At 53.9% G+C, this 18,865-nt stretch overlaps 1 protein-coding gene and 1 long non-coding RNA gene across 3 annotated transcripts; one reads left to right on the top strand and one right to left on the bottom strand.

Moving 5' to 3' along the window:
- Nucleotides 1–3,350: 3,350 nt before the first annotated feature.
- On the top strand, nucleotides 3,351–3,908 carry LOC134739183 (uncharacterized). The gene is made up of 2 exons (XR_010125751.1): nucleotides 3,351–3,492; nucleotides 3,604–3,908. It is a non-coding gene; the product is annotated as an uncharacterized LOC134739183 (long non-coding RNA).
- Nucleotides 3,909–5,598: 1,690 nt separating this feature from the next.
- XIRP1 (xin actin binding repeat containing 1) lies at nucleotides 5,599–14,975 on the bottom strand. Of its 2 annotated transcripts, XM_054483426.1 has the most exons (3): nucleotides 14,826–14,975; nucleotides 8,473–11,900; nucleotides 5,599–8,045 (listed from the first exon to the last, which is right to left on the bottom strand). In XM_054483426.1, the coding sequence occupies exons 2-3, from the start codon at nucleotides 11,818–11,820 to the stop codon at nucleotides 8,037–8,039; spliced, it is 3,357 nt and encodes a 1,118-aa protein (XP_054339401.1). In that variant the 5' UTR covers nucleotides 11,821–11,900; nucleotides 14,826–14,975; the 3' UTR covers nucleotides 5,599–8,036. The 2 variants fall into 2 exon arrangements, with proteins under 2 accessions (XP_054339401.1, XP_054339400.1); XM_054483425.1 differs by having other exon boundaries at nucleotides 5,599–11,900.
- Between the last annotated feature and the right edge of the window lie 3,890 nt (nucleotides 14,976–18,865).

The following is an 18,865-nucleotide window of genomic DNA, read 5'->3' as shown; positions in this document are numbered from 1 at the left end:
TTCCAGGAGTCACACCGGCCAAAGCCTGATTGGAGACCCCTGGGACCCTGCCGAGCTAGCGGGTGGGGGGGGGGTGCGGGGTGGGGGCCCGCCTCCCGCCCCTGGCCGCGACAACACCCACAACTCCGATCGCTGCTCCTTCTTTTTCTGCGCTTTCCTTTCTCCCCCACAAGCTTCTGATTCTTGGAACCAGGCTCGGTGACCTCACGCGAGTGACTTCATATCCGGGACTTTCTGGGAATTCTCAGCAGCACTTTTTCGTAAGAAACGTAACTGGGGAGGCGCGGGGTGGGAAGGGGGTGGGAAGGGGGTGGTGGGCGGAGCTTTTGAGGAAGAAGAGAGAGAACAGCTCAGGGCCAGCTTCCTTTTTCCGATTAGGTCGGGTGGAGCTGGCAGGGCGGGCGGGCGAGCTGCAGCCAGCGAGACCCGAGTACCGCCCCCTTGGCCCGCAGCAGGGCACCCCCGCGCCTGCCTTCCGGAAAGCAGGTGGGGGCTGGGGACACGGACCTCAGTCCTCATAGCTCCTGATTTGGGACCAGGGAGTGGTTCCTGAGGGTTCCCAGGCAAAGCCTCTGCTAGAGTTTTCTTCGGAAGTTAGCTGGGCATCTAACTAGGCAGCTCTGCCACAGGTTGAGGGGAGGGACAGCATAACCAAAACCAGAGCCCCATTATGATTTTTGTGGGCCCTAAGTACTTTTGCCTTAATGAGCTCCTTTTCCATGAAAAAATATTTAAAAGTATATTTTACTACTGTGGTGGTATAAAGCCGAATATGTTAATGTTATATATTCAAACAATTTCTTCGGCCTGAAAGTTTTTTTCCCTTCTGATAGTAAAATAAGTTAAAACATTTTCATGAGCTTCTAAAAGGATTGTGGACCCTAGGCACTGTTGCCCCCTGTGCCGGATGGGTGAGTTGGCCCTGGGTAAAATCAGGGCGATGTGACACAGCCTGGAAAGAACATGAAAGGATCTAGACGATAGAATTCTCCCCTCCTGGAGGAGGCCATAAACACAGTAACAGCTGCACAGGAAGGGCCTTGAATGACCTAAGAAGCGTGGATTTTAAGGCGACAGAGGTGGTGAGAAACTGCTGCAAGGCTGGATTGGAGGACTGATGGTTTGGGGGTGGCACTGGTGGTGAGGAGAGAAATGAGGAGGCTGTTGCTATGGTAGTCACATGTCGGAGCTCACAAATCAACGTGGAAATGAAGCAGGGGGCAAGGGGAAGACATACTTGGGAAGCCGAAGCCCACTGATATGAGGCAGTAGTGCAGGGAGAAGCCTGGGCTATCTTCTCTGGCTTGGGTGAATGGCAGATGCTGCTACCCCTCTTGGAAAATAGGAAGACAGGAGGAGAACCTGTATGTGCTCCAGGACTTTGGGAAGATCAAATGGAAGGTCTTTCTCAAATAATAAAGCAAGGAGACTTCTAGTAACTTCACAGGCTTGTGGGCAGCTTCAGGGCCACCTCTTGCCCAGACCCTGCAATTGTTCCTAACAGGCATTCTAACCCCACCCCTGCTGCCTGAGCTGCCTCCCCAAAGCTCCATTCTCGTTAGGCCACTTTCCTGCTCACTATGGCCTGGAGAACAAAACCACCTCACTTGGACATTTCCAGAATAAAGAATGGGGAAAAGCAGACTAGGTTTTCAATACCCTTTCAGTAGAAAACTGTCCCATGAACTCACTGGCTACCTACTTCTTAATCCCCAATAACTGTTTTTATGTGCACATCCCCACCCCCATAATAGGCTTGACTCCCACTCTCCAATACAAACACTGGGCTTTCTCCAGAGGAGATCAGGCCAAAATCAAGGGCTGGGACAGGAAATACACTTACAGGGAGAAGAGCTGGGCCTGAATGACTCCTTGAAAGATAATCCTTCATGTATTCACTCTAAAACACGAATCTAGCACTTACTATGTGTTCTGGTACCATTCTAGCACTGGGGATGCAATAAAAATCAAATGAGACGTGGTTCTTCATGGAGATGCTACTTCAGTGGGGGGAAGACTGACTGTGGAGATGTCACTTTCCAAAGATGTATGCATGTTCTAGAATTTTGCCTCTTCCCTACCAAAAAGTGATGTCTAATACCCCCTTCCTTTCAATCTGGGCAGACTTGTGACTCACTTGTAACCAACGGCATGTTGGTTACAGATGTGATTTTTCGTGACTTCTGAGACTAGGTCATAAGAGGTGATATAGCTTCTGCCTTGTTAGATGGGACATGTCTTTGGAGCTACAACTTAGGAAGTTCGACAACCCAGAGATTGCCATGTTGTGAGGAAGCCCAGGCCACATGGAAAGGCCACACGTATGTGTTCTGGTTGACATCCCTGCTGACGTCCCAAACATTGTGGCACAGAAACAAGCCATGCCCACTGTGCTCTGTCCAAATTCCTGTTTGGGGTGGTTTGCTATGCAGAAATACTATCTAGAACACTAAGAAACAAGTGAATAAGTGAGCAAGATAATTTCATATTGTGAGAGGGAAATATGGGAAAACATAAAACAGTATGAAAACAAGGGCCTCTTTAGATGGAGGAAGGGGGGAGGACTGATCAGGAAAGGCCTTTCTGGAGAGACATTGGAACTGAGACCTGAGTGAGAAGGAGCTCAACCACTAACCATCTGGGAGAAGAGACTTTCAGCCAGAGGGTTCATCAAGTACAAAAGTCTGGAGGCAGAAATCAGCTTGGTATGTTCTGAGAAGAGCAAGAAAGACAGTGTGACTAGGGTGATGTGGGTGAGGAGGAGAGTGGGGCCAACGAAGTTGGAGAAGAAGGCAGAGAGGCAAGTCATTCTGGTCCTACAGGTCACTGAGAGGAGTTTGGATTTAAGACTGAGTGAGCTGGGGAGCCGGTGGAGGGTATTATGCAGGAGTGACTGGATCTGGTAAATTCTTAGTAAGAGTTCTGGCTGCCTGGTGGAGGACAGGGCGTAAGGACACACAGGGCAAAGGGAGGAGGACCACTGGGGAGGCTATGGCAGTGCCTAATCCCCCAGGGAAGGGAGGATGGACGGTGGCCTGAGACATGGTGATGGCAGTGAAGATAGGGACTGGTGGACAAATTCCGGACACAGAGGCAATGACATCACCAGGGAGGGAGGAGGCGTCCAGTCCTGCAGGTCCCAGGCAGGATCTAGACGTGGGTGAGGACAGGAACCCGGTATCCGTCTGGAATCCGAAGGGAACCTCAGCGAGAGGGCTGGCCAGGACGGCGCGTACTGGCGTCCGGCGTCTGCAGTGCAGAGCCAGTCCCTGGCTGCGCGCCTGCCGGGCGTCTCCCAGCAACAGCCGCCGCCGCCCGAACGTTCTGAACTCGGCGGCCCCTTAGTCCTCATCGTCACCTTGGCGACGGCCGGTGGGAACACGCCCTGCGGGCTCCGGGGGCGGGGTCTGGGAGCCACGCGCTCCGCCTCCTGCGGGTGCGCCTTCAGCCCTGCCCGCCCCCGCCCCTCCTCGGCTGCACGCGTGGCCGCAGGTGTGCAGGGCACCGGGAGGGGTCTCGCCGAAAAGCCGCTTCTCTCCTCTGTGCACGCCGCCGCCGGCGCGCACCACCGGCCCAGTCACCTCTCCCCACTCTTCCCCCTAGGCCGCCACCTCCAACCAATCAGACTGGCTCTTCTGTCATTCGGGTCACCTCCGCTGAGACGCCTTCCCTGACCACCCAAGTTGAAGGAACTGCTAACCTTTTGTCTTGGACTTTGTTTTTTTATTTCCTTCACAGTATTTCTCCCCTCTAAAATTATCTTGTCTGCTTCTACCTATATTGCCTTCCCTCTTGAAACCGAAGTTCCATAAGCTGAGGCACAAATTCTGCCTTGTTCGTCTCTGTTCTCAGCACCCTGAACAGAACCTGGCATGAATGAGGTGCTCAATAAAAGTTACTTGGATGAATCGGCAGGTTTACTCAATCATTTCATTCTTTATGCGTTCATTTATTTGACATTTATGGAGTGCCCTCTAGGCACTTGTGGTAAAGACGTACCAAGATGAACGAGACAGGGACCCCCCTGGATGTAAGAAAGAAGATATATATTTTTAAAAAATTACAATAATACTAAAAGTGAATGTCTTGGAGTTCCAGACGCCAGGCATAGCTTCAAGCACTTTATACTGCCTAGTGTTCCATTATTGGAACGCTAAGCATGTGGGAGTTATTTATGCGACTGCTCAAGGTCATTGCCAAGGTCTGATTGCAAAAATTCAAAAAATTGCGACCTCAGGCATAAATGGGTTAATTCACTTAATCTTCACCATAGTAGGTACTATAGCTGTGCCCACTTTACAGATGAGAACATTGAGGAGAACAGTCATGCTATATAGGCTACTGGGCCCTGTAATCAAGTGAGATCCCACAGAAGGCAGGGGATCAACAAGATTCATGTACCAGGCCCAAGCAGGTGGATTTGGTACCTTGGTTATTCTTGACACAGCACAGTCTCCCACAGGGCACAGGCTCCTTCCAGATCAGAGCTGTGTTGTCCCAGGGGAACCTTACCCATATTGGCTGAGCAGGCAATGAGGGGCCTGTGAGGGTTGTGGAAGATTGGGCCCTGGGCTAGGGGTAGGCTAGGGGCCTGTCTCTTCCATTGAAGCAAAGTGTGGGTGACTTTCCACATAAACTTGGTGTGAGGCAAACCTAGTTTCAAATGCCTGGGTATCCAGGAAACCCAGGAACTAAATTTATTCCACCTTGGGGTCTTTGCAAGTGCTGTTCCCTCTACCTAGCATGCTTCCTCCCTCGATTTTCACATAGTTGCTCTTTGTCATTTAGATCTCAGCTGAGGTGTTTTTTTCTTAGAGAGCCCTGCCTTGGCCACTCCTTCTAAGGCAATCACCTGCCATTGTCACATGACCATATTTTAAGACTCTTATCCCAAAGTGGGAACGTGGCCTAGTCAGATGCATCACCCTATTCCTGATCTAAGTTTTCTTATTTATTGTCTCTCTGTCTCCTCATTCTAAAAAGTTCCCTGAAAGCAGGACCCCATTGGACCTCACCTCTGTGTCCCCACTGCCTAAAACAGGCCTGGAATACAGAAGATGCTTAGTGATTTTTGAAAGACAGCGTGAAAAGGGCCCTTCACCAAAACATCCTGACTTTCCAGGCCAGGATCTGTGCACTTCATTTCTCAGGAACCCCTGCTTGGCACACAACACCTGGGCTGAACAGGCAGAAGTGACCCAGCCATCTTGGGCACAGAAATTCTCCTGGTGTGAGTTCCTCCCGCTTCCCAGGCCTGACTGGGCTGCTCTCCAGCTCTGGGGCAGGATTCTAAGAACCCCTCCAGGATGGTGTTCAAGAACATCCAGGAGGCAAGGTCAAGATAGAGAGGGCAGCACTGTGTGTGTGTGTGTGTGTGTGTGTGTGTGTGTGTGTGATGGGGATGGGGCAAGGAGAATAGAAGTGTGGGCAGGGCATTTCTGGTTGCCAGCCAAGATGGTGGAGAAGGGGTAGCTTTTAGAGCCTTCCCACACTGCTGTTGCTAGGAAGACGAGGCACCTGGAGGTTGTGGCTGTTTTCTCCCCCTGCAGTGGGAACACAGACTGCAACAGATGTACACACAGTCAGACATGCACAGAGTAGAGAATAAAACTTGGATTTATTCAGACTGTATGCTTCCCATTTGGGGTGCAGAGTGGGGGACAGTCGTGGGGACAGAGAAAGGCAGTGCATTTGGCTTCTAGGGACATGCTGATTGCTGACTCTTTGTGTGACCTTTGGGCCACCAGATGACCAGCTGAATGATGGAGATGGTGATGAAGGGGCTGGCGGCCAGGTCCTTCTGGAGACCTCACAGTGATTCCAAACAGAGACCAACGCGGTGTCCAGCTGGCTCTGTTCCTCTCCAGGGATTAAGGAGCAGATGGCTGGGAACACTCAGACTAATAAAAGAAATAAAAACTCTGGGTAGAGGGACACTCTGGGGGGCTCCAATTCAGGCAGTGGTGTGCAGATTCACACCTGTCCATACGTGGGCCAGGCCTGTGTGAAAAACATGTGTGTGTCTGTACATATTACATCCTCCACAAGCAAGTGGGAGCCCCCATCCTACCCCACGCCTGTGCAACTCTGTGGGCCTCTTCCAGACCTTTCTTTTTCCATTTGGAAGAACTGGGCCTGTTGAAAGAACTGACAAAAGGGAAATGGCCCACAGTAATCCTCTGGAGATGCCCTTTCCTCTTGGTCCTTGCTCCAGTGTGCAGGAGGCAGGCACCCACCTCAGTCCTGGGGCAGTGGAGGCCAGGAACAGGTGGCAGGTGTGGTGGGAGGCGGTGGGCCTCACTGGGCAGCTGGCTGGGAGTAGCTGCAGGACACCTGCACCGTCTCAGCTTCTGTCAGGTCACTGCTGAACCCAGCTGGGCTGTGCAGGAACTGCCTCAGCAAGGGCGAGGCGTGGAGCCCGAGGTGGGAGCCTGGGCTCCTGGGTGGCTCTGCCTGCTCGGTGACTGTGGTGGAAGACATGAGGACTGTGTTCCCAAACTGGTCCACTTCCTCATACTGCTCAGTCACGGTTCTCATGGCTCCATAGTGCTGTGAGCTACCTGGCCCAGTCTGTAGCTCCAGAACACTCTTTTGCCGCCCTCTGGGCAGGGGACTGGCTGAGGGAGGGGCAGGCTCAGGTTGCACAGAGCACTGGGTGACGTCTTTCTTCCCAGTTTTGTCTTGGACACCTTTCTGGTGGAGCAGGGCCTGGCTTATGTCCTGAGCCAGTTGTGTGCTTTTCACTGAGACGTCAGGGTTGCCCTTAAAGCTGGGAGTCTCTAGAGGCTTCCTTGTGGCCGACTGGATGGAGATAAACGTTGGGGAGGAGGGCGAATCTCGGCTGGAAGGTAAGACCCGAGGAAGGCACAAATCTTCTCTTGATGTCTCCTGCCTCCTGGTGGAAGGGGCAGTTGAGGCTGTGTGACCTCTGGCCTCTGTGTGATTTCTGATCTTGACTTGACTCTGGGCCTCAGTGTGGCATCCAACCTTGGCTTGGTTCTTGACTGCAGTTTGACCCCCGACCTCCTGGCCTGAGCCACTGGGCCTGGCGCTACTGCTGACTGTGACACTGATCTTGTGGGCATTGTGGTCTTTTGGAGGTCCCTGGAAATGGCCTCTGGCGCTAGCCTCAGGCTGGAGGCTAGACATGGAGCTGAGTGCCTTGTGCACAGCCTCTTCAATGTCCAGCAGCCTTGACAAGGTCTGTTCCTTCAGTCGAGCAACTTCCGTGCTGACCCGTGTCAGCTCCCCAAAGGCCTGCTCCACTGAGGCCTCGGGATTTTGGTGGGCAGCAGGAGCCTGAGGAACAGCCCCTCCCAGCTGGGGCACGGCCTCAAAGAGCCTCCGCAGAGCATGCACGTCCACACTGCTTGCGGCCTCCTTCTCCAGGGCTTGCACCTGGTTCAGGAGGCCCTGGAGCTCTTTCTGATTTCTTTGCAGACTGTCAGGGCTATCAGGGGCCCCTTGGTGGGAACCTTCCATGGGCTGCTCTCCTGAGGGGCCGGGGCCCCACAGTGGTGAGGTGGGATCACGGTTGAGGGCATTGAGCTTGGGGGGCTCAGAGCTCTGGGCATTGCTGCCTGTAGCCTGATTCTTGGTGGGCCTGGGGGCCATGATGCTGAGGCCATGTTGCAAGCTGGGCTGGCTATGTCCACTGGGACATCTGGCCAGAGGTATGTGGCTCTGGCCTACAGTGGTGGGAACCTTGGCTGGCTGAGGGATGGCTGTATCTCTCTCACCTCGTTGGTGTTCTCTTTGCCCCACCTCTGAGGAAAAGCTGGGAGATAGAGGCAAGGGCTTGGGCAGCCTCTGAGGAGGGTGGCTCTGGGTTAGGTGTGCAGGTTTAGGGGGCAGCTGCGGCTTCTTCTTTGGGGGCATGGTGGTCTCCAGTTTTGGGGTCTTTGTCTGTGACCCTCCAGGGTTTCTCTGGCCAGCAGGGCTGCTGTGGGAGTGAAGAAGGGGGTCTTTCAGGGGCTCAGAGGCCTGCTGGATGGAGTCCTCATCACGGTGGGCTCTGGCTGGAAAGTCAGGTCCTGTCACAGCAGCTGGGAGAGTAGGAGGAGGAGGAACAAAGGCATTATGGGGGTGCGGGCTGGCACCTGCTGCTTGGGGCCCAGAGGCCAGAGTGTGGCAGCCTAGAGGGGCAGTCTTCAGGGTAGTCTCTGCAGCTTGCAGGCCCCCTGGGCAGACTTCTGCCATCGCCTTCCCTGGAGGCCCCAAGGCCATTTGTGTGCGGCCCCCAGGCTCCTCCCGCCCTGGCCCAGTACTCTGACCTGGGCCTCCCTGGAGTGGGCGGGGAGCCTGGACTGAGAGGGCAGTCTCCCTGTGCCTTGACTGGGGTTCCCTCTGAGAAGGCTGGACACCCCCAGGTGGGTCAAAGGTCCTCACAGGATGAGCGGTGTAGATGCCGTCCTGAATTGTCACCCACCCCCCAGGCAGCCCTCTGGGTAGTGCTTGCTCTTCCCTACTGACCTTTCTGGGGGCTGCTGGGATCCGGGGATCACTTCCACCCCCAGGCCTGATGTTGCTTTGGGTAGCCCCAGCTTTCCGAAGACCGTCCTTGGAAGTGACTGCGGGGGTGGGGCCCTGCTTGTGCTTGTTCAGAACTTGCTGGTGCAGGCTCTGGGCTTCAGCTGTTGCCATCCGCAGACTCTGCATGGCGGCCAGGAGGTCTGGGGCCCCAGGCCCCGGAGGGGTAGTCGTGGCTCCTTCTGACTTTCCCAAGACTGCCATCCCTTTCTGTCCAGAGTGACTGTCTTCCTGCTTTTCTGTGTTTTGCAATTGGGCTGGTGCTGCAGCTTCCCCAGCCAGAGGGACTGCCTTTCCAATGGCCTGAGGAGGGCAAGGGGTGGCCCCTGAGGCTCTCAGATGCCCCATCCCCATGCTGGGGTCCAGTAGGGGAACATGGATGATGCTGTCAGCTGGGGGCAGGCTCTGGGCCCCCTCTCTGGCTGGCACTGGACTCGGGTCAGTCGAGGGCTCCCACCGCAGACTATGCAGGCCACTCAGGTCTCCTTTGTCTATGCAGCTGGCCAACAGCTGCACACTGCTCCTCTCAGAGGCCTTGGTAGTTAGCCGGGGCTGCAGAGAGTAGGCAGTCAGTGCGACCAGGCCCTGCTCTGTCTCCTGCATCACCAGCCCAGTCCTTGCCACGGAGGCCCCAAGACCGCAAGCCAGCAGCTGCTGGAGCTCAGGGTCCATGTCTTCAATATTCCCACTGCTGCCTGGAGTTGGCAGCCTTAGCGGCTTGAGTTGGAGCTGGCCAGTTGGGTCTTCCTGCACCAGCAGCCCCTGCTGGTCCACATCTGGCCGGCGCAGGACTTGGCGGATGATCCTGGGAAGTTCACCTGACACCAGCTCTTCCTTTAGTATATAGGGGTGCCCCTGCCCTGTGCCCGAGAGCACATACTTGGCAAGACAGAGCTCCCCTGGCCCTCGGGCCTCCATGAGGATGCCTCCATGGTGCAGGATGCCAGGTGTGGCATGCAGAGTCCGCAGGGTCCCCTCAGCTGCAGTCTCCTGGCTCTCTTGCATCCTGTTGCCTGAGGGGCTCATGGGCTGCTCTTCTAGGAAGTTGCCCCCTTGGATGCTCTCAGCTGCCAGGGAGCCCATGGGACAATTCTCAAAAAGCCAAGTGAACTTGTGGACAGAACCCGCGGGGATGGACCCAGCGATTACCCGGGGCTCCTGTTCTTCCTTCTTGCCTGCCTCCAGGGCCTGAAAAACCTCCTTCTGACGAGACACCTGCCCTGAAGGGATCTCCACACGGCTGCAGTATCTCACAGGCCCTCTTCCACAGGGACGGCCTGAGGCCTGAAGAGGCTCGGTCTCAAAGACATGTCTGTCTGTCTGTCTTTCCCCAGCCGGGACCTGGCTAACCTGCAGGTGCTGCTCCCTGGAGCCCACTGGCCTGTCCACGGGTTGGGGCTTGAACATCCAGGTGCAGGACTGTGCCTCAGCCTTGGCTGTGGGATCTGTGACCTCTGACCCCTGCTTTTCGGCCAACTCACTCATTGGGCAAGTCTCGAACAACCACCGGATGGTCTGCACATCGCCCTTTGGGGGTGCCTCAGGCTCGGGGTCTCCCTGACTCTTCCCTTCTTCTTTCTGTCGTTCCTGCTGCTCCCGCTGGTGGATCATCTCCAGGGGCTGGGTCTCAAAAAGCCACCGAGCAGTGCCAACGTCCCCAGCCACCACTTCCTGCCGGGTGATGCCCCGCACCACGTCGATGGTACTGGGGCTTCGGCCGAGCTGGTCTAGGGGCTGTGTCTCAAACATCCACCTGTAGCCCTGCACATCACCTCCGACTATCTGCTCTCTGCTAACAGAGGTCAGGGCATGGAGGCGGCCCTTGCTGTCCTGCATGGCATACACTGGGGACCCTATGCCCTGGGCCTGCCCAGCAGAATCAGTTCCTTCTTCTCTGCTTGGACTCCCATGGCCCAGAACCTCACCCTGTCCAATGCTGTCCAAGGGAAGGGTCTCAAAAAGGTTCTTAAAAGTCTTCACATCCCCCTTTAGCCCATCCCTCTGGGGGGCACTCTGAGAGAAGGGCAGTGCTGAGGAGCTGTCACTGGATAGATGCCCCTGTCCGTCCTGGGGATCCACTCGCTGTAGGTGACCCACTTGGACCTTGTCTCTGAAAGCATCCAGGGGCTTTGTTTCAAATAGCCACAGGGTGGAGCGGACATCGCCAGGGACCACTTCCTCCTTGGGTGGGGCCTCTGCTCCAGCCTGCTCGTCCCCCTTCAGAGTGTCCAGCGCTCGGGTCTCAAACAGATGCCGCTGCTGCTGAACATCTGGACCAGGTGGGATAAGGTCTGGGGATGGCTGGAAGTCCTTCTCATCTACCAAGATCTCCCGGATGGCATCCAGGGGCTGCGTCTCAAAGATCCAGCGAGTTGCACTGACGTCAGGCCGGGCCCCCTCCTCCAGGGAAATCCCCCGGATCACCCGCACCTGGCTGGGGTCCTGGTTGATGGCATCCAGAGGCTTTGTCTCAAAGAGCCAGCGGGCAGACCTCACTGCGTTGCTTTGGATCTCCTCCCGGCATGCGGCCTTGACCTCATGGATGGCACCCTCTGCATCCTGGATGGCACACAGGGGCTCTGTTTGAAAGAGCTTCACTGTCTTTTTCACATCACCTTTCAGCTCCTGGATCTCTGAGCGCAGTTCCAAGGGGCTCTGCTCCTGCAGGGAGGGGCGGGAGCCCAGGCGGTCCAGCGGCCGTGTCTCAAAGAGCATCCTGGTACCCTGCACATCTCCGCTGGCTGCAGGCTCCCTCACAGTGGCCTCCAGTTCCTTGGCCTGCCCTGTCAGCTCATCCAGTGGCTTTGTCTCAAATAGCCAGCGGGCTGCACGAACGTCTCCTCCACCTGGCTGGGGTCTGGTTGGCTCCTGGTCTGTGCTGTTGGCAAAGGAGCCTTCCTCAAACTTGCGGGAGGTGGCCTGGACGTCACCACGTGGCACAGGCTCCTTGGCAGCTGGCCTCTCGTGATCTCCAATGGCATCCAGTCTCCAGTTCTCAAAGATCCAGCGCATGCACTGAACGTCACCCTCGGTGGGTTCCTCAGAGCCCAGGACCTCAGCCAGATCCTCGGCCACAGCCTCAGCCAGATTCTTGCGGAGCTCAGGGTGGATGTGCCTGTAGAGGCGGCGGAGCTCACTAGCTTGCCGCTGCTGGTGGAACTTGGAGAAGGATTCCTTGGGTGGCGGCAGTGGCAGGTCCTCCAGGGCTGGGGGTGGAGGGAGGGGCAGGTCTTCTGCAGTTGCCATCCTCATGGTTGGTGTGGGGGCCACCTGTGTCTGGGTGTCGGCCATCCTTCTGAGACGAAGGGGCAGAGATGAGGATGGGATTGGGGGCCTTAGATCTAGATGTTCAGCAGGGTAGAGGCTGGATGCTGGGAGAAATGGTAGTAAACAGGGCTCAGAGTCAGAGTAGCTCTGGGTGACTTACGCTTAGAGACTCCTTCCCTCTCTCTATGTGCCTGGCCTGGGCTTCACTTCGCTGCCTGCATGGTTCGTGGGCAACAGGTCTTGAACTTAGGACATGAACCCATTAATCATAGTGGGTTCCTGCTTTCCCTACATCTCATGCGTTGCTAGGGAGTGACCATGGTACCACTGGACATGAGACACTTTCCTTTAGCTCCATAAGGGATGCATAAACCTCCAGTGGGCAAACTGGACATGCCCCATCCTCGCCTTCCTTTGTTAAAAATCAGTGTTTCCCTGGAAGACTCCCAGGGGAGCGGCCTGGGGGAATCCTGACTTTCGGAGTCCCAGCCTTGGAGAGGCAGGTCTCTAAACTGGTGACTGATTTCCCATGGAGACGAGATTCCTTTGCAGAACACCAGAGGGCAGACTTGCCATGTTGACCTGGAGCGCTGCCTAACTTTGACCTCTTGGCTGTCAACGCACTCCAACCTTTCCCAGGCCCAAGGAGGCAAGCAGAAGCCAACAGCCCATGCTAGAGTGGAAGCAGTTGAGAATCAGGGCTGGGAAGCTGCTCATCAGATATCTCGTGCTTAGGCCAGATCCAAATTCTGAATATGTGGTCAGGGTTTTCTGCACTATACTCCAAGACTGAGAATGTCTGAGCTAGGGGGATCTCAAAGGTCTTTTAGCACAATCATTTATGAATTAACATGAGGGAACTTAGGCCCAGAGTCAGATCTTGGTGACAAAGTGGAAGGCCGTGCTGGCTTGGGGTCCCTAGACTCCATTTAGGGCATGGCCCCAAGAAATAAGAGGGTAGGAGGTGTAAAGCTTTCTTATTGGCCATAGAACCCGACTATTCCCCAGCAGGCACCCCTGGGAGGATATGAGGGTGACACCAACCAGGGAGAGGACCGTGGGACCAGGGTCCTTTCTGCAGAGACAGCCCTGCCTCTTGCTCCTGGACACCGCTCTCTAAGCAAGCAAGCACAGCTTCAGGGGCTCAGACTCAGGGGGGCTTCAGGCTAAGCCCTACCCCTGCAGGCCTCATGGCCACCCCAGCTCAGCCTCTCCCTGGCTACACCCCCGCCCCTCAATGGCCTCCCACCCCTCAAGCCCTTCTCTGGTCTCTGTCCATGTATGTCTTATCTGTCTTGTGACAGGTGTACTAACAGTCCCCAGAGGCCAGTAGGGAAAGAATGGGAAGCATGTGCCCCCTCCTGCTGCCCCTGACCCCACTGCTCTGCACCACACAGGGTGCTAAATATAGCTGAGGTCCTGGCCTCAGAACAGCAGCCCTGGGCTCAGAGGGAGGCTGAGGCCCAGCCAGTGGGGACCCTCAGTACCCTTGGCTCACCTCATCTCCTTCGTTACTCTGGGCTCCCTTATCCTGCCTCCTGGGCTGGTGTCAGGCCCCTGGGCTGCAGGTCAACCAGGTGCTAGAACCTGGACACCTTCCCTGGCCAAAGGAGTCTGCACTGGGGGGAGGTACTGGAAGCAAGCAAGTGGGGCAGGACTTCCTCCCTATGGCTACCTCAGAAGGAGGAGAGAGGAAACTGAGACCTGCTGACCCCATGCCCACCCTGGCATGTCCACCAAAGACATCAGAACCTTTGGGGAGTGTGAGCTCTGAAACCTGCAGCCTGAGTCTCATCAAAGCTCTGGGTGGTTTTCTTTCATTTCTGAGCTCCAACGAGGATCCCCTGCCCAAGACAAACCTGTGCCTGTCTCCACCTCTACTCCATCCTGTCACCACCAGGGTGGCCTGAGCAGATGGCATGTGCAGACCATCAGCTTCACCCCACCCCCACCCCCAGGAATTTCCAGAATCTCTGCTAAGGCCACAGAGAGTTATTATCATGGAGTCCAGGGATGTCAGGCCTAAGGACCCTCAGAGGTCACTCAATCTAAACCCCTTATTGTTCAAATAGGGAAACAGAGGCCCAAAGAGGGGAAAGGAGCTGTCCAAGGAAGTTCAGCAAGGCAGTAGCAAAGCCTGAAGCATGTCTTCTGACTCCTGGCCTTCCCACCACCATCCTTGCCTGGCTTGAGACTCCTGGGGCAAGTGTAGAGTCGGGACAGAATTCATAACTGGGACCAGACTTAGGTGGGTTGAGCCCCAAAAACTGTCCTAGAGCTTGGTCTCCTAGGGCTGGGCCAACCTCTCAAGATGGTCCCCCTGCTGTCCTCAGGTCACCTCCTCCTTGGCCCAGCTGGCTCCATATGTCTTTACATCTGGGCAAATTCAGGTCTGGTCTGCCTCTCCTGAGCCCCCCAGATCTGCCCTGGGGGCTTTCCCACTGGGCAAGACTATGGACATGGGCAGAGTCCTAATTCCACCCCAGGTTTTAGGCTATGATATGTAGGGAGCTGGGCTCCGGCCAGCCCCTGGGAGCTATCCCTGGGCCAGATATGCCAAGAGTGTCATCCACAACAACTAGGCATGGGGCTTGTTCTAGCAATGCACACTCAGGCCTACTTACAGCCCCCTGCCCCTACCTCTCTTCTGTTCCTCCTTCCTCCAGACCCTGGGCCTGCCTGAAGCTTCCCTGGAAGGGAGCCCTGAAGCCTGAGGCACTCCTTACCTGTATTTTAAAAATCACAACTCCAGGCCTTTCTGGATCATGCCATCCTGGCAGGAGCCTGTCCTTTCTGCTAGCTTCAGGCCTGTGGCAGCCACTCTGAGAGCTCCCATGGGGCTCACACTGTCTTTACCTCCTTTGTGGGTTCTTTATGTCTGAGACTTCCACTTACCTTCTCCCATGCGTGCCCCTCAATCTCCTTCCCCTACTCAGAGCTATCCCTAATACGTCCATTCCAGAAGGAGAGGGGATCCCAGCTGTGAAAGCCAGCCTTGCCGTGGAAGGACGGAGAGGTAGGTTACTCACCGAAGGTCTCTCTTGGCTGATGGGGTGTTTGCGGTCTGTAGCAGCTATGGTCTCAGGGTTCGTCGTTCCTCTGGAAGTTCTTGTTCAAATTGCTTCTGTTCTGCTGGCTCCAACAGACACCTTCTTGCTGCCCTGGCTCCAGGTCTCTGTCCCCTGCCAGCCCCAGCAGCTGCCTTTATCTTGCTGGCTAGTGGGTGGGCCGCGGTGGGGGTGGGTGGGAGAGGCTATGTTCAGAGTATTAAGTGGTTCGGTTATTTTTAGGTCTTGTGGAAGTCACTCTTCCATCCTGGGGAATCAGTTACATGTCCTTTGGGCTGGGGAGGGGAAACAGAGGGGGAGAAGCTTCATTCATCCAAAGTCTGATCTGGGGATTGGGGTCAGTGACTCAGCTGGGTTGTGGGGTTGGGGGTGTCCCAGACTATTTTGAGAAAGTGAATAAGAAGGGGCATCTGACACCTTGGACAGCTTGCCCCCATAGTGTGAGCCCCCATCATTCTGCTCTGGCCCTGCCTCTGACTCTTCCTGACGTGTCTCCACCCACCGTGCCAGGAGACTGGAGGTCTCCTGAGGGCAAGCTGGGCCCCTCCTCCTCTGTTCTGAGCCTGGATACCTCTGAGTGTGAGGCTCAGCTCTCTTTCTTCCCCATTCCCTTCTGCACTAAAGAGTTCCTTCTTTCTTATCCATTCCTCCCTGTGCCCCACAGCACAGGTCAACACAGCCCCGATGAAGCTGGATTTGGGGGGAAGACATCTGAATGACCAGGCCCAGCTCTTCACTGGGCCGAGACTGGCCAGGCCCAGCTCCTCCTTTGCGCCACTACACCCAGTTAATTTTTGTATTTTTAGTAGAGATGGGGTTTCACCATGTTGGCCAGGCTGGTCTCGAACTCCTGACCTCAGGTAATCTGCCTGCCTCGGCCTCCCAATGAATGAATTCCACAGCAGGACTCTATGGTTTTCATTCCAGATTATCTGAGTCCTTTCTTCTCGACTCTTCCCTCTGACTCAGGGCCCAGGCTTTCTGGGAATGGAGGGGAGGGGAAGGGCGGCATGCAGGGAGCTGACCATGGGGTTATTTCTGACCCTGGAGTCATCAGCTTCCCAGTCACAGATGGAGTGGCGGTGGGGGCGGGGGGGGTCACACCTGCCTCCTCCTTTGCTTACCAGGGTGTGAGGGGCCCAGGAGGCCCAAGAGATCCTGGCAGTCAGACCAGTGTGGTGAAGGATGTCAAGGGACCATCCACAAAAAACTCGAAAGAGGTGTTTTGTCCTAGGTGGGCCTGGCCCAGGCTCCATGCCTGTGGGTATGCAGGTGCATTCTGTGGCCTGGCACATGAGGTCTTCCTTCTGACTCCCTAAATGCCCTCTGGTACCAGGCGGTGATGCCAGACATTGCTCACTTTTTCCATGTAGTCAACGTCAGTCCTGCAGCGTCAGCTGGGATGGGGGTGAGGACATCTGGGAACCCCCTCTTCGTGGTCTCCCTCCCTCTTGTCTCTTCCCCTGCTCTTTTCTAGCCCTCTGCCTGTCTGTCCCCCAGGCTCCTGGCTCTCTCTAGGAAGGGCAGGGAGACCGATGTACCAGTGTTTCAGGGAAAGGGCAGCCTTAGGTCTCTCAGGATTTCTCCTGGGAGGAGCTTTCTCCTTGTGGATACTGAAATTTCTTACTTTCTAGAATAGTTTTGAGAATTGAAGGAATTATTGTATGAAAAGAGGGCCTCCAGCCAGGCACAGTGGCTCACGCCTGTAATCTCAGCACACTTTGGCAGGCTGAGGCTGGTGGATCACTTGAGGTCGGGAGTTCGAGACCAGCCTGACCAACATGGTGAAACCTTGTGTCTACTAAAAATATAAAAAATTAGCTGGGTGTGGTGGCACACACCTGTAATCCCAACTACTTGGGAGGCTGAGGCAGGAAAATTGAACCTGGGAGGCAGAAGATGCAGTGAGCTGGGGTCGCACCCTGCACTCCAGCCTGGGTGATAGAGCGAGACTCTGTCTCAAAAAAAAAAAGTGCCTGAGAGTACTTAGAACATAGCCTATGCTTTAGAAGAGCCAGCTATTATACTGTATATAATATAAAAAAAGAAAAGCCCCTAGGTGGAACTCACTTTTGTACTCACCTCCTGTGATAACTGATGGGATAAATTCCTCAGGCCTCAATATTAGGAAAGAGGCTCTTCCTGAGCACTTGGTTTCTTTGGATCTAGTACAGCTCTGCTGTCCAATAGAGTTGCCACTAGCCAAATGAAGCTATTTAAATTTAAGTACATTAAATAAAATAAAATAAAAACTCAGTTATTTCACTACACTAGCCATATTTGAAGTGCTCCATAGAGACAAGTGGCTAGCAACTACTATATTGATTTTGTTTGTTTGTTTGTTTCTTTTTGAGATGGAGTTTCGCTCTGTCACCCAGGCTGGAGTGCAGTGGCGCGATCTCGGCTCACTGCAACCTCCACCTCCCAGGTTCAAGCAATTCTCCTGCCTTAGCCACCCGAGTAGCTGGGATTACAGGTGTGTGCCACCATGCCCAGCTAATTTTTGTATTTTTAGTAGAGACGGGGTTTCACCATGTTGCCCAGGCTGGTCTCAAACTCCTGACCTCAGGTGATCCACCTGCCTCGGCCTCCCAAAGTGCTGGGATTACAGGCGTGAGCCACTGCGCCTGGCCTGAAACTATTGTATTGAATAGTGCAGAATGTTTCCATTATTTCAGAAAGTTCTACGGATAGTGCTGTTACAGATGTTAAAATAAATAAGAAAATAAATTTTTCTGGAAGGAGAATTGTCAATAGAATAAACAATTTTTATGACATATGGTGTTTCTCTTTGACTTGGCTGCTAGGAAACTCAGAGCTAAATTTTTAATCTAGCAAATTGACTTTATGGTCCAAATCCTGTGTAATGAGGGTGATCAACTTTTTGTTGTCTGTCTCTGAGGAGTTTTGCAAGACAAGGGACTTTCAGTTTTAAAACTGGAAAAGTTCTAACAAAACCAGGACAAGCTAGTCACTCTATGTGTAATGATCTAATGATACCACATCATCGTGGTATTAATTATGAGGCTGTCAAGGTAGTAAACTAGGCATTATTTACTGGAGTATCTTTAGTGGTATGAAGAAGGTAAGCTGAAGCACAATAAACTTTTTAAGAGTTTATTTGTGCAAACAACAATTTTTGAATCAGTCAGTCCCAAACCAGAAGTGGCTTGGGAACTCTACTGAGGGAGCACAAGCGGGAGGTTTTTATAAGACAGATACAGAAGTAAAGCAAATATAATATTTGATTGGTTACAGCTATACAGTTGCCTTATTTGATCTATCCCATTGGAAAGTCCCTGGTTATATAATTATTTGTGCTGGCTGCTTCTCCTTAGTTGCACTTAAGTTTTATTTTTCTTTAATATAGGCATTTACAAGAAATAGCTCAAGGGCAGGCATGGTGACTCACACCTGTAATCTGAGCACTTTGGGAGGCTGAGATGGGAGGATCATTTAAGCCCAGGAGTTGGAGACCAGCTTGGGCAACATAGCAAGACCTCGTCTCTACAAAAAATAAAAGAAAATATTAGCTGAGTGTGGTGGCGTGCACTTGTTGTCCCAGCTACTTGGGAGGCTGAAGTGGGAGAATCGCTTAAGCCAGAGAGGTGGAGGCTGCAGTGAGCCGTGAATATGCCGCTGCATTCCAGGCTAGGTGGCAAAGTGAGATCCTGTCTCAAAAAAAGAAAAGAAAAGAAAAAAGAAAGAAGGAAGGAAGGAAGGAAAAGGAAGACAGGAAGGAAGGAAAAAGAAAGAAAAAGAATGAAAGGGAGAAAGGAAGGAAGGAAGGAAGGAAGGAAGGAAGGAAGGAAGGAAGGAAAGAAGAAAGGAAGAGCTCCAGTTTTGCATGTCTGCAAATCAAGCAAGGTTAAGGTCCCTTACGTGACCTAACTTGTTTTGCCTGTTCAGGGATGCTTCAGGTCTGAGCTCCATTTTAACTTACTTTAACAGTGGAGATACTGTGCATCTATTTCTTTAAGTTCTCTCAAATCATTTTGGGA

This window comes from Pongo pygmaeus, chromosome 2 (assembly GCF_028885625.2).
Source record: "Pongo pygmaeus isolate AG05252 chromosome 2, NHGRI_mPonPyg2-v2.0_pri, whole genome shotgun sequence".
Taxonomy (NCBI): domain Eukaryota; kingdom Metazoa; phylum Chordata; class Mammalia; order Primates; family Hominidae; genus Pongo; species Pongo pygmaeus.
Note: the sequence above shows the minus strand (reverse complement) of the source record. Positions and strands in the feature narration are given on the sequence as shown.

What these genes read in the sequence shown, in the direction of transcription:
- XIRP1 (XM_054483425.1), bottom strand. Translation starts at nt 11,820, where the DNA reads ATGGCCGACACCCAGACACAGGTGGCCCCCACACCAACCATGAGGATG.